The sequence below is a fragment of the Mauremys reevesii genome, linkage group 2 (genome assembly GCF_016161935.1).
Source record: "Mauremys reevesii isolate NIE-2019 linkage group 2, ASM1616193v1, whole genome shotgun sequence".
NCBI lineage: Eukaryota > Metazoa > Chordata > Testudines > Geoemydidae > Mauremys > Mauremys reevesii.
The window spans coordinates 23,463,922-23,478,921 of record NC_052624.1 but is presented as its reverse complement, the minus strand read 5'-3'; the positions used below and the strand labels follow the sequence as shown (position 1 = coordinate 23,478,921).

General features: G+C 44.3%; 1 protein-coding gene across 1 annotated transcript in view; it reads left to right on the top strand.

Annotated features, from left to right (window-relative positions):
- ADARB2 (adenosine deaminase RNA specific B2 (inactive)) overlaps window positions 1-15,000 on the top strand; it is a 430,816-nt gene that overhangs the window by 398,484 nt on the left and 17,332 nt on the right. Inside the window, exon 8 of the mRNA XM_039527879.1 lies at window positions 14,018-14,199. Coding sequence (XP_039383813.1) covers window positions 14,018-14,199 — 182 coding nt within the window. The remainder of the gene's footprint in view (window positions 1-14,017; window positions 14,200-15,000) is intronic.

Here is a 15,000-nt window from a genome sequence, read left to right as displayed (position 1 = left end):
CCTGTGGCACCTTATAGACTAACAGACGTTTTGCAGCATGAGCTTTCGTGGGTGAATACCCACTTCTTCGGATGCAAAATTCAGAGTTTCAGTAGAACTCTCCCTCTGCTTTCAGATGCAACTGGCCTTTCTAAATCCAGAGCCAGACAGACTGCAAAAACTAAACAAGTTAAAGTTTCTGAATTGAAATTTTGCAGTCTCTGTGGTTTTGAATGTCAATAGACAGTAAATTAAATATCAACTCTGCAAGCAGTATTATATTTGTTATTGATGGGAATGTCAATTTTAATATAGACTCTCAGAAGCTGAGTTTTCTCCAGATACATGTTCTTTCATCCAGTATTATATCTGCTTAGAGCTTTCACTGAATTCTTGTATACCTCCATGAAACTGATTGTTACCATGTAACTAAATGGCATGAAACCTGTAAAGGAATACTACAGATTGCCAGGTAATATTTTTACATTATCAAAAGAAAACATACAGCCTCCCCCTTTGCTGTGCTCTAATTGTTGCTGTAATTATTATTTATTCATACAGCACCATAAATGTGCATGGCACTTAGACAAAATACAGTATTCCCTGCTCTGACGAGCTAAACGAAACTATAGCTTGATGAGTGACAATTACAAACACTGTAGGTAGGGGTAAGGGAAAACAAAGGTAACATCAATAATATTGTGTACTTGCTGTGATCTGTACAGCAAGTGTTTTGGAAGTTGTGAGACTTACATGTGATACCATATCTTTGAAGGGCAGGCTTCATGGAACATGTGTGTTTTAAGGAGGCACTCAATGAAGGAAAGGGTGGAGGCATGGCAGATGGGGTGAGGAAATGAATTCCAGTGCATATGAGGCTGCTTGGAAGAAAGTCCTGGAGCAAGAGTGGGAGAAGGAAACATTGGGAGGAGTCAGTCATGAGGCTTGGGTGAAGCAAAGGGAACAAGGGCGGAGTGAAAAGAGGGTACGGCAAAGAGGTATGTTAGTGCTCTGTTGCGAAGGATCTTGAAGGTAAGGACATGAAAACTGAATTTGATGTGGAAGATAAGGAGAAGCCGGAAAAAGGGAAAAGTGGTGACAAAGGATATGAAGAGAAGCTGTGTCAGAGAGGTGACAATGGGTATGAAAAGAAGCTATGTCGGTGTGGTGAGTCAGGGTATGATTTTTCCAGAATTTGGATGGCTCATAAAAACAGGGGTGTGAGCAAAGTAAGAAGCAAGGAGGACTGAGAGGAGCAACGTGGTGGTAATAGAGAACAAGAGGATCAAGAGAGCAACTGAAGGTCAGAGCCTCTAAAGGAGGGTGTGATCAACCATAGCAAAGAAAAAGGACAGGCCAAAAAGGATGGGGATGGAAAAGAGGCTTTGAAGCTTTACGGTGCTGGCTTTGGAGAGGGTAACATCAGTGGGGTAGAGAGGGTGGGAGCCAGGCAGAGGGGTTCAAAGGGAGACATGGTGCAGGGAACGTCGAGGTTAATGAAGTAGAGAGCACGGAGGTGAATGGAAGGAGGGGAAAGAGATGCTAGTAAGAAAGACAAGAGGAGTCAAAATAATGTTGTGGGGCATTACAGTGGCGCATTTGAAGGAAGAGGGGATGGTGGTAACGGAAAGAACAAAGCACCAAGTGCCAAGAAAAGTCTCATCATCTCAGAAAAGCTCTTTTTCATTTTAGACAGTGTACTGTCCCCTCATCAGCACCTCAGAAAAATGGATTTTTCTTCAACAACCCCCATACTGAACAAGTTGCAATTGAGTATTGGGTGCTCCTTGGGACAGTTTTATCTAGAGGTGGACAGAGAGCAGTGAGGGGGCGGGAGATGTGAACCCTTCGTGAACTAAATACCAACTTTCAGTTCACAGTGTACACAAGCCCATGATCAGTTTTGTTCACCCTGTGCAGGACCTGAGATCGCTTTACCCCACCTTTGCATTCCTCCAGTCCCCAGGGCTGCTTTCTACATTCTTCACATAAGGATACAAGAACTACAGATGGGAAAGGAATCCAGTGAATGAGAAGAGCATTGGTTTAATGCCTTCTTTATAGTCCCCCTCCTAGAGGGAAGCTCAGTAGAAGGTTATTATTCAATACTTTTGGACTCCAAATAGTCACCATAAAATGTAAACAGCTCAATCCCCCAGTGACTGCAGGGGCTGTGGTGACACAGGAACCTATTCACACATTATCTGGACTTGCCCTACAGTAAAAAAAACTTCCAAAAATGAACCCGTTTGTATAAATAAGATTTTTGACAAAAATCTTCCTTATACTCCTTTGATTATGTTGCTTGGAAAAGGCCCTCGGGAGCATTAGGCTATTAGAGAATGTTCCCCATTGAGAACCTTACTAGTAGCTTCTAAAATATGTGTCATTTTGCACTGGCTGCAAAGGAACTTACTACCAGAATATGTTCTTTCCTCCTCACAGGATATCCACAAGCAGAAAGTGGTTTAATCAGATTTATTTATTAATCAAAAACATTTAGCAAATTCTTTTACCATTTTAAAAAATTCTATTGTTCAAGCACAACATTTTCTGCAAGAGCTAGATACCTAGTATTTGCTATTTGGGCTTTGTTGCTTAGTTGTGATTGGTGAATAAGTTGTATGGTATTATGTTTATGCCCTGATTGAGTAAATGCACAAACACTTCTGGTGTGAATCCTCATGTGTTATTTGGTTCATGCAGGAAATTACTGAATTCAATTCTCTGACCCGTGTGATGCAGGAGGTCAGGCTAGATTATCATAATAATTCGTAGATTCCAAGGCCAGAGGAGACTGTTGTGATAAGCTATTGTAACCTCCTGTATAACATAGGCCCTAGAACTTCCCCAAAATAATTCCTAGAGCAGGGGTTGGCAACCTTTGGCATGCGGCCCATCAGGGTAAGCCTCTGGCGGGCCACAAAACATTTTGTTAACATTGACTGTCCACGGGCCATGGGTGGCAGGTTATATCTGTATGCGGTGCCCGGGCTCCAGGAATATTCAGGGCCGGGTGCCCTGCTCCAGCAATATTTGGAGCTGGGACTCTCCCCCGGCCCTGCCTGGATCGGGTCTCCCCCCGCCCCGCCGCGTCCCTGCCTGGAGCAGGTCCCAGCCCCTGCCTGCCACCCCTCCCCCTGCGTGTCCCCCCCCCCCCGCCGGGCCGCATCCCTGCCTGACAAAAAGCAGCGCGTGCCTCTCCCCTGCCTGCTCTGTGCTGCCGGAGATCGGCTCCCGGCAGAACTGCTCTCTGCTGCCGCAGGGTCCTAGCGCCTGCCATTCACTGATGGCAAGGCAGGCTGCCCTTACCCTGCCCTTCCGCCCTCGCCCTGAGCCTCTCCAATGCCCCAAACCCCTCATCCCCAGCCCCAGCCAGAACCCTCATCCCCCGCACCCTAATCCTCAGCCCCAGCCCTGAGCCCCCCCGCAGCATGAACCCTTCATCCTCAGCCCCACAGCCCTCACCCCACACCCCAACCCTCTGCCCTGATCCCCCTCCTGCATCATGAACCCCTCATCCCCAGCCAGAACCCTCATCCCCCTGCACCTAATCCTCATCCCCAGCCAGAGCCCTCATCCCCCCGCACCCTAATCCTCAGCCCCAGCCAGAGCCCTCATCCCCCCGCACCCTAATCCTCAGCCCCAGCCAGAACCCTCATCCCCTGCACCCTAATCCTCAGCCCCAGCCAGAACCCTCATCCCCTGCACCCTAATCCTCAGCCCCAGCCCTGAGCCCTCATATCATGAACCCCTCATCCCCAGCCCCATGATCCTCTGTCCCAGCCCTGACCCCCACAGCATGAACCCCTCATCCTCAGCCCCACAGCCCTCACCCACCCCTCTGCCCTAGCCCTGAGCCCCCCCACAGCATGAACCCCTCATCCTCAGCCCCACAGCCCTCACCCTGCACTCCCTCCTATCCCCAAACTCCCTCCGAGCGTGCACCCTTCCTACGCCCCCACCCCCAGCCCAGAGTCTGCACCCAAACTCCGTCCCAGAGCCTGCACCCCTCACCCCCCTCCTGCACACCCATGCCCTGCCCCAGCCTGGAGCCTGCACCCCAGCACCCAAACTCCCTCCCAGAGCCTGCACCCCTCACCCCTTCCTACACCCCCACCCCCAGCCCAGAGCCTGCACCCAAACTCCATCCCAAAGCCTGCACCCCTCCTGCACCTTAATCCCCAGCCCAGGACCTGCACCCCATACCTCCCCCCGAAACCTCGCCCAGAGCCTTAGGCAGGTGGGGGCAGAGTTTGGGGGGGCGGGTTCTGGGCACCACCAAAATTTCTACAAACTTGCCACCCATGAGTGTTGGCTTTGGTTGTCCTCAGGTGGCCAGGCCACCTAAGGGTTTTATGAGTCTCATAATGCATGCTGAAGAGGTAGAGGTTCAAGATTTTTGAAGCTGCAGGCTGTAGAATCAAACACCCTATTGGCGCAAGCACCCTTGCTTACCCTCATACATGAGACTCTGAAATTTGTTCTCCACAAGCACTGATGTCACTAAGACACACACACACACATTTGTGAAAAGAGAATATGAAAGGAGCAAATGCATTGCAGAAGCAAATTCATTTAAAAATTCAGCCAGTTGTTTAAGGAAAATGTTTTTGCAGTTTTCACCCAGTTCTACTTGGTGCTAAGCTCAACCTCCAAAACACGGACTTTGGCTCAGTATAGACACCTTGGGGCAGCACTGCAGCCCTGGGAGAACTGCAACTTCTCAGGCTTATCATCAAAACTGAAAACTCAAAACTTGCTTAATATTATGGGCCAGATTAAGCCTCTCTTTACCTTGCTGCTCCCATGCCGAGGCCAAGTACAGAGGAAATCCAATGCAAGGTGACTACGGGGTTAATGCTGCTGCAGATGTTAGGGGACCAGGGAGGAAGTATGGCTGTGGTAATACCCTTCTTCCATTCTGGCCCTGCTGTGCAGAGGAGAGCAGACAATGACCTGAGTTTCCTGGGAGCTTCGGGGAGAATTGTGCCTGCTTCAGGCACAGCCCTTGCCAAAGCAGCCTCAAGAGTGCACTTGGCACCATCCCCACTGCAGGGCTGTAGCTGAATGCCACAGTCCTGCCCTTTCTGCATAACAGCAATGTAGAGGGATCAGTTCAATTTTTTGTCTGGCTTGGATACATTGTCATACATTTTTTTGCACATATTTCTCTGGCTCTTCAGGTATCTAAATACTTTTAAAAATCTGGCCCCCTAGTGCAATTTTCAAAAGCACCTAGGCACTTCACTCCCATTCATCTCAATGGGTGTTTGGACCGAGGCGCCTTTGAAAATCTCATCAAGCACCTACACGCCTTTAAAAATCCGGCCCTAAGTGCTTACTGCTAACTCTTGTGAACCTCTGGCCCTATGGGTGCTGAGATCTTCAGAAAATCTGACTATACACATACAAGACCAAATTCTGCAACATACTGTGTTTCACTCCGAACAGCAGAGCAGTTCCAAAGTCCGGCCCCTCAGTTCCCAGTGCAGATTAGATAGTGCAGATTATGTTTATGCTCTATTTCTGGCAGAGATAACCTGTTTGAGGGCATGTTGAGCAATGGCCAGGCCAGGGCATAATCATGTTTAAATGCATGGACCCTGACTCCTAGGCCCCATTCAGAACCATCCATTTGAGGCTCCCCTAGCAGAGCACTTGTGGAAGGCCTGCGAAGCATACTCACCACACACTTTCTGGGGACATTCCCCATTGAGCCAAAGTGTTCCTGGCAAATGCTTAGGAGTAAACACCAGTCAGAATTCAGCCCATGTTGCACTCACTCTTGACTTTAGATCATAAACCATTTTTATATTGTTTTCTTTAAAAAAGCATCCTCAAAAGGTCAGCTTTAAAAGGCTGCATTTTTGTACCACCACGTTATGCACTGAGCAGTTACTTACTATTTCAAAAAGACTCCGAAGTTAAACCCAGGGGCTAAGTGAGATTTATAACATCTGAATTATACCTCACCCGTACAATGACATGAATAGCAGCAGAGTGCCTCCAAACTTCATGTTCGCCATTGTCAAACAGTCTGTTCTTGTTCCCTGGCTAAGATTCAAGGGTCCTTCTGACCCATCGCTAGTGAATAGATCTGAATATCTATTGAGGGAAGTTTTCATAATAGCATAAGATAAGAGTGGTGTTAAAGAACGGCGTAAGGATTTAGCAATAGATAGGGTGACCAGATGTCCCGATTTTATAGGGATAAGCCCGATTTGGGGTCTTTTTGTTATATAGACTCCTATTATCCCCCACCCCCTGTCCCGATTTTTCACATTTGCTGTCTGGTCACCCTAGCAATAGGGCTCCAAAATAGAACTTTACAAAGCGATTTGGACAAATTAAGCCGCATTTAAATGTACCATACAAAAATGCTAAACTGCAAGTCAGTGATAGATAGTCACTTTTTTAGATCTAGGGTTAGCCTGTCGACCAGAGACATTATTAACAGAAGACTGAGCCTGGCAAGGTAACTCTTAAAAAAAGCTACTTCAAAAGCTGCATATTAATGTAAATGAAACTCAATTAACACAGCTAGCTCTTCAGTTAGAGACAATTTGTGCACACAATAAAGTCAATTTGTAATTCTCTGTCTTAACCCTTTTCTGTGTGACTGAGAATTCAACTTCAGTCTTTCATGACAAGGGATATATATATATCCAGAAAAATATATATATATATATACACACATTGCTAAGAAACTGATCAAAAACTAATGCACTAGTTCCCGTTTCTAAACCAATAGTAGCTAAATAGTCATATTAATAGGAACATGGTAGGTACTCTGCTGAATATAGACCACCATGAGTAACAATTTATATGGTGCAAAAGCATAACAGGAAACTTTGGTAGTAATGTCTGTGGTACAGTAGGTTAATGGTACACTAAGCAGACAAGACTTAAAACAGTTGATAAGAACAAGAAAAATGCATCTCCCATAAAAGCAATAAACAAAGAAAGCTCTCAAATTCACAAGCGATATTATTTATAGTTGTGGTTTTCAAAGGTGCCTAAGGGAATTAGGTGCTTAGTTCCCATTTACTTTCAATGGGAGTTGGGCACTTAATTCCCTTATGTGCCTTTGAAAATGTCAATCTACATTTCTCTTAATATTTCACTGGGGGCAGTGGGGAGTTAGCTGTTTCCTTTAACAATAATAACAATAATATTGTTGGGAAAAATTTAGGATTTGAGTCTGCCCTCATGCTGTGAATCAGGAGTAGCTCCACTGAAGTCATTAAAGTAACATCAGTGTGAGATAAGAATAGGTCTTCACAGCACATCAGAGGTAAGTAAATATTGACTTCAGGGGAACTATATCCATTTACACCACTGAGGATTTGGCCTATTGTCCCTTCTTCATCAGCGTGCTCTACTTTTATACCCTGTGCTGAGAACCAGATCAATGAGTGAAGAAGTAGGAAGTAGGGCACAAAGAGCCTTACCCCTCTGTCTGTCTTCTCCTCCTACACACACCTTCACACAAAGGCCAGGCACAACAGCCCTTGCACGGAGATGCAATCCAGCAGAGCTCACTCTGGTACTCCACCACCCAATGCAGACCAGTGCCTTCAAAGCCCATTACGTTTTGGTTAGTTTACACAGGCTCAATCAATTTCAGAACATGACAATTCTTTGTAGTGTTGTTGTAGCTGCGTTGGTCCCAGGTTATTAGAGAGACAAGGTGGGTGAGGTTATATCTTTTATTGGACCAACTTCTGTTGGTGAAAGAGACAAGCTTTTAAGAACATAAGAATGGTCACACTGGGTCAGACCAAAGGTCCATTTACACACACCTCTCCTTCAGATCTGGGAAAGATACTTAGCTGTGGCACTCTGAGTACCTTTCCCAGACTTGAAGAAGAGCTCTGTGTAAGCTTGAAATCTTGTCTCTCTCACCAGCAGAAGTTAGAACATGACAACACATTTTTCTCAGCTGAAATGTGCCCCCTGTTGTTCTGCTCCCCCAGTTGAACAGAGAAGATCTATGAAAGTAGCAAAGTCTTCAGCATGCTCTTACTTCATAGCTTCAGATCCACCCAATCACACCTTCTTGGCTTCTCTTCTCCATCACACAGCTCCATTCTGCTGACTTTCTTGAAGTAGTGGAGGGGGAGAGGAGGGAGGAAGGTAAATTAACAAACTGAAGCAACATTAGTTCCATGCTTGGAATGTGTTTCTTTTCATTTCACCAGCAAGAGAAAGGGACAGAGTTGTGGAGGGAGGAGTGCAGATGGGGAGGGTGGGCCAAGAGAACAGAGCATCCCAGAGGATGAAATAAAAACCACTTAGGTAGGGGAAGCAATCAGTGAATAAGGAGAGGGGGGAACAGGAGCGTTTCCTCGACAAATTACTGTCACCCTCCTGGTGTGCAGCATATCCTGGTTGTCTGCCCACCACCCCTAAGTTGGCCATAATTCATTGGCAAAGCCGTATGCCTACTGTACCTGAAGTGCACTGGGATCCTTTGGGAGAAAAGGTGCTATCTAAATGTAAAACACTGTCATTATGTACACTGAAAGACAATGAATGTGAAGCTACACCTACCGCAGTTGTGTCAGCTTCACATATACAACAGCATGAAGGTGCTGCAGCCAACTCCTGTCCCAGGCTGTCAGTTATATCACAACCATGATGAGGATTCTGATGTAATTACTATTTATAAGTATATTTTCAAGACTCTCTCTGTTAGTGACTGACTGACATAAGCACATGCAAACAGTTCCGTTGCGATTGTAGTTGGAGTCATCATGTAGTTATGATTTGTTCTGAGCAAGGAGAGTGTGTCATCTAATTAAGGAAAAGCTGCCTGCTCCAAGATCCCTTCCAATTCATCTTTGGCATTTCAATGACTGACATACAGGCAAAAATATATTTGTTCAGGGATTACTGAAAACTGGGCATGGAATTTTGTCTCTGCGAATACTGCAGTAATATCAGCGGCTGGAACAAAAGGACTTGAGCGAAAGCCCTAAATGCAGAAAAACTCCCCAGTTTAAGCTCAGGCGGGGGACAGTTGGTTTTATTGATCCTCTTTGCTGAAGATTTTTTTAAAAATCTGTGACTGTGTGAGAAGTGGGTTGATTTTCTTCTTGGAAAGGTTATTAAAAAGCATACAGAGTATAAATCATCCGAGAGGTGTGCCCTTGAAAACAGCCTTTACAAATCTTGCACAATTAGAAATATTCAAAATGATCCACTATATTTCTTCTTAGTGAGGAAAGTCACTTTGATATTTGGAGGGCCTGAAATGTAACACTGTGTTTCCGCTGAATAATAATTTTATTTGGAAACGCTGTATTTGAAGCAAGCACTTTGTTACAGATGGGAACACAGCTACTTTCATGCACCTACAGTAGATTACATAGAAAAAGCTCCTTCAGAAATGAACATATATTGATATTTTTTACTGCCACTCAGACCAGAATCACTCCCCGCAATTTTCCTATAAGTAATCCTGTAGGTGTTTAATTACCAGAGAGCTGGTTACTAAAACCAAGTGTACTATAAATACATGCTAGCCAGAATAGGGATTATACAAGCAAGAAGCTTCTCCCAAATGTTTGTCATTTGAATATAGTCCTCATGAAAATTAATGGACTAGCTGCCCTCAAGCATGAATGAAGTCCTCTCCTTAGCCACAGAAGAGTGCAGCACAAGTTATAGCAATGCAAACTTCCAACCAATGTGCCTCTACTCTGATCTGTGACAGAGATGGGAGTGCTCAAGGACCCTAGTGCAGAAGTCCATCCCTAATCAGGACAACACTCAACTTTAGGTACCTATTGACTTCAGTGGGACTTAAGCAGGTGCTTATAGTAATGGTGCTCTGCTGAATAGGAACAGACTTAAACACATGGTTAAATACTTTGCTGAACTGGGGCCAGACCTGAGAGCATAGTTCAATCTTTGCTTTTTCCATCTGTGAGATCTGTGCTCAGACTGCCAGTCAGGGTGCAAATTAGTGCTGATTTTTGAGATGTGGACTTGCGAGTAGGTCAGCAGCATCAGTCACTGAACAGCCATCAGGTGGTAATTTGGTCGCTGCTATCAAGGCATTGATCTGAATCCATGACCAATAGCGGAAAAGCTTTTTACCTCATTATGATTCCATTGCAGCCCCATGACAATCCAGTTCCCATTCCCAAGTATTTTGAAAAGGAAACACCAAGCTTTCCGTTCTTTTGTTAGCAAAGAGAACCGTTATCTCAAGAACATGAAAATAGCGAAGCATCTTTTTTCATGGACAGGCAAATGTGTACTGGGAGGTGTCAGAACAATTTAAGGACACAAGTCAGTCCTTATAAAATGTAATGGAAAGCTAACGGAAGCTAAATCAGGCCACAAGTTAGACTGGCATAGAAACACTAAGCCTGCAAAACATGAGATCATCTGAGAGCCGTTTTTAAGACTGAGTGGACTAACTAGCCTGATAGTTCTCATAGGGGGCTGGCACTGGAAAACAGTCAAGAGCTGCCTTCCCCAGTGAAACTTGCCTGCTAGGTGAGTAGGTCTGTTATCTGGTCTCTCTCTCCTCCATGGCACAGGATACAGGTGATATTCTGAAAGGACCTTAGTTCTGGGATAATAAACTTACACTCTGTCTTCACATTTCAGGCACAGGTGCTCCTCTGAATTTTTTCCCTCATTCTTTTAGTTGCTTTCTCCTCTCTTTCTGTGTATTTAGTTATATATAAATATCTTAAAGTCAAGGTCCGCCTTGGGCGATCCACAAATCGTATTGCCTTTCTAATGCTATTGCTGGGATGTCCTTGGCTGGATGGGTGGGACAGTCTTGTCAGGCAGAATAAACACAGCAATGGGCTTTAGGAAGTCCTGAGTTCCAATCCCAGATCTTCCTTTAAATAACTCTGTGGTCTTGAGCAAGTAACTTCACTTTTCTGCCTCAGTCTCCCAGTGGAGATAATTATATTGATCTACCGCTCAGGATCATTGTGAGAATTAGTGAATGTTTACACAACGCTTTGAACACAAAGTGCTGAGCTGATCACACTTATACCATGTTTTCCATTGCTGTAATTCCACTCACTTCATAGACTTAGTCATCCCTAACAAGGGTGTCAGCGAGATCAGAATTAGCCACATGAATCTCTGTAAAGATGCTACAGGTTGGTATTTAATGCAAATAATCATCATTACTATCTCATTATTTATTACGTGAACTCACTAGCCTATTTTTGTAAATAAGACCCAGGTAATCTACTTATGATATACATATTGGTGATATTTCAGTCTTGCGGAACATATGTTGTTTTTCTGTTTTCTCTTTCCTTTTCAAACAAACATTTTGGGGGAGTGGTTTGGAGGGAGGTTATAAAAGAAAATGTCATATATTGAGAACGACACTGAGATCTTGCAAGTGTTTCAGTCTGGAAGGAAGAGTTGCTGTCTAATATATTTGACTCTGCTTCAAAGCCAATTCTGAATTCAGTGCTGTTAACTGAACTCTCTATTTCCTAAGCTTGCATTATTAATTTTGCATTGCAATAAGATATGCATTCAAAGAGTCAGATAGTCCCTTCCTCTAAAAGTGACATTATTTGCAGAAATGACCACACTTTTTTTCCCCAAATGAAGTTATGCAAATCTGATAGACTAAAGTAAATGTTTCATAAAACCAATGACTGTTTAAATTGTGGGACTAAATTGTTTGTATATAAATATTACCTTTTATATTCCATTTGAGTTTTATGTAGATGAACACATTACTTTAATGACCTGCATTTATAGAGGGAGAGAGGGAAAGTCTCACTCTGAAATCCTCAGCAGCCAGATGGCTGCCTTTTCTTGCATGAGATTAAAAGATGTTTCTCATTCACAGCCCTGCTTCTGAGGCAAATTAATATAGCCAGCTAAATTGCTTGTGTTTTTGGAATAAAATTTAAAGAGAACTTTTTAAAGCAATTGGTGTCACAGGTTTCTTGAGCAGATTGCTCTCCAGGTACAGCATGCTGGTTTTAAACATTCCGTAATTAATGGAAAGTATTCCGTGTTAATTGACTGCTTCAGGAAAGGGAAATATAATGACTCCTTATTAATCATGAAAAGAGACATACAGCACAGAGGCACCGCAATAATTGCACTAACGGTTGAGAAATGTTAATTAATGAAAAGAACAATGATGTAAGAAATTAGCTATATAATGCTTGCTGCTGATGGAGAGTGTGCTTTAAACACATTATTTAGCATGGTAGCCACTGGATGTTGCCTCAAATAGCAGACACCTCGAAACTTTTTTTCATTTGGCTCTGGATCTCCAAATGTTGTCAGCTTTTATAAGCCAAAATGCACTCCCCAAAAGCACATTTTTCAAAAGAGTTTCTAATTTGAGCTCAGTACTGCCCAAAACGAGGTGAAAAGCTTTGAACTATATTATAAGTGTCACTTAAGTTCAGGAAAACATGTTTGGGTAATTTAGGAAGGAAAAATATTTCTCATTAAACTGGCACTGAGCAAGACAGAACCTGAGGTTTGCAAGTGAAGATAACCATATCTTGAAATCTCTTTTTTCCCTTTTTTCTCCTTTCTGCTTTTTATCTAATTATATATCCTCTAGAGAATTTAGAATTTGGATTCAGTCTTATTTGTAACTAGCTTTATATAAAAGAATTGTACGTATTAAAATGCAGAGCAGCTCTTTCAACTAATCCAATAGCAGTTATAAGGAGCTCAAAATCATTAGCAGTTGCAAGGCCCTAAGGTTTTCATTGTCATTCTTTTATATCTGTATTGAGAGCATCAAGGCAAGGCACACTCAGTCTGACTATATCAGAGCTCATCGAATTATTTGTTATGAATAAATTACCTAACAAATGTAGCCCTTTTTTCGGTTCAGGAATAGACTTTGATTCTTTTGAAGGTATTTGCTCTTCATAATTGCATGGCAAGCAGTCTGTGCAAACAAATGTCAGCCTGTGAGGTGTTTGCAGCAAACTGGTCATGACAACTATGTGGTGTGCAAATTGGTCACCTACGAAACATGGCATCGTGTCTGCCCCGTGAGTGGACGACCGAAACTTTCTTAAAGAAGAGAATAGCAAACAACATATCACCAATAGTGAATAAGGAATACAAACGCTTTTGTTTCCACTCTAACCTCACTTCTAATGTAACAACATGGATATTTTTATGCAGGACAATTTTCAAAATCCACACAAATGTGTGTTAAGAATAAATGCAAAAGGGGCTTCAAATCAAATAGCCATTCCAAGGAGTGTGTCCAGCATGAGGCCTATAAGTCAGACGTAACTCCACTAAGGGCTGGTCCACACTAAGAAGCGGGGTCGAACTAGGGTATGCAAATTCAGCTACGTGAATAGCGTAGCTGAATTCGAAGTACCCTAGTTCGAACTACTCACCCGTCCAGACGCCGTGGAATCGAAGTCCGCGGCTCCAAGGTCGACTCCGCCACCGCCTTTTGCAGTGGTAGAGTACCGGAGTTCGAACTATCGCTTCCGGAGTTCGAACTATCGCGTCCAGATTAGACGCGATAGTTCGAACTCCGAGAAGTCGAACTCACCGCATCGACCCGGCTCGTAAGTGTAGACTAGCCCTAAGTCAGCAGAGTTACACCAGGCTAATACCAGTGTGAGAGGAGAATCAGTCCTAGTGATTTCCACTAGTTGCCCGGTGTGAGAAAATCTGTGGGCCTGATTCACTCCTAACTCTAAACCACCTTTCTGCTTCCAGTCCAGGGGTCACCAGCTCCACCCCTTTCTGCCCCACCATGTTTCTGATATGCCAAGCACATGCTGATGCAACAGCAGGAGGAGCTTTGTGCCAGCCAAAGATCACTCCACAATGAGGGAATCTTCAGCTATATATTTAGGGTAGTTTAAGGGGATTTAGCCAAGTAGAGCGTCTGACCCTAAATGTGTATCTCTGGAATCAAAATGCCAAAGATGGGAAAAGTCTCCGTCACCCATGTGTTGACATTTTTTTCCTCACAGTCTCTCTCAGGTTCGTTTCTGTATCAGTATGTTTTATCACTGCTGTATTTCTTTTCCAGATGGAACGTTCTTGGGTTACAAGGTGCTCTCCTCAGTTACTTCATCGAACCCACATACTTGCACAGCATTATTGTGGGAAGCCTCTGTCACACTGGTCACCTTTCCAGGGTAATGAGCCATAGAATAGAAGACATTGGTCAGCTGCCAGCTTCATACCGGCATAATCAGTTGCTCCTCAGTGGTAAGCAAACACCTGCTTGAAAGACAAATGATCACCTTTCCCATCACTAATTGCACTGGACGTCAAGAGGAAAGTTAACTTCTTAGCATTTGTTTACACCATGTGTCCTCCATGCATCCAAGCTGCATGTTTTCCTCTCATTCTCATTTGAGCAATAGCAATACACCACTCCAGGCTACATTGGGAGAGGAATGATCCAGCTAACACAGCAGGCTCCCAGGGAAGCAATTGATTCCTAATGATAATCAGTAGGAAGGACTGCTGGTCAATAGGGACCACCATGATGCATAGCTGGGGTGACCATCTGGGTTACCTGAATATGTGCATAAGGGTCTGATCTGGCACCCATTGAAACCAATAGTAAAGTTCTAATTGACTGCAGTGGGCCCAATCCAGCAGGGTGCAGCATGCCTACAGTTCCCACTGACATCAGTGGGAGTTGAGTGCACCTAGCACCTCACAGGAGTTGCTCAGCGCCTTGAAGGATCAGGCCCTAAACTCTTACAGTGGCCCATTGGTGGCCATGAATGCTACACAGCTTTAAATGCTTAAAGTGGCATCAGTACTTTAGCTCTTACAGCCCAACGGACTTCATTCCCCTTGTACGCAACCCTGCCTGCCCAACCCAGCCCACTCCTGACCCAGGGCCTCCTCAAGCTCCCTCCAGCCCAACTCCCACGTGCTCAGAAACATCGTCTCCCAGACTGAAAATCCTTCCACTTCCTAGCTAACATCTCCACAGCTCCAAACCAGCCCCCGCAGCTCAGAGCCCCCTCTCGTTTGACACGCCCAGGCTCAGGG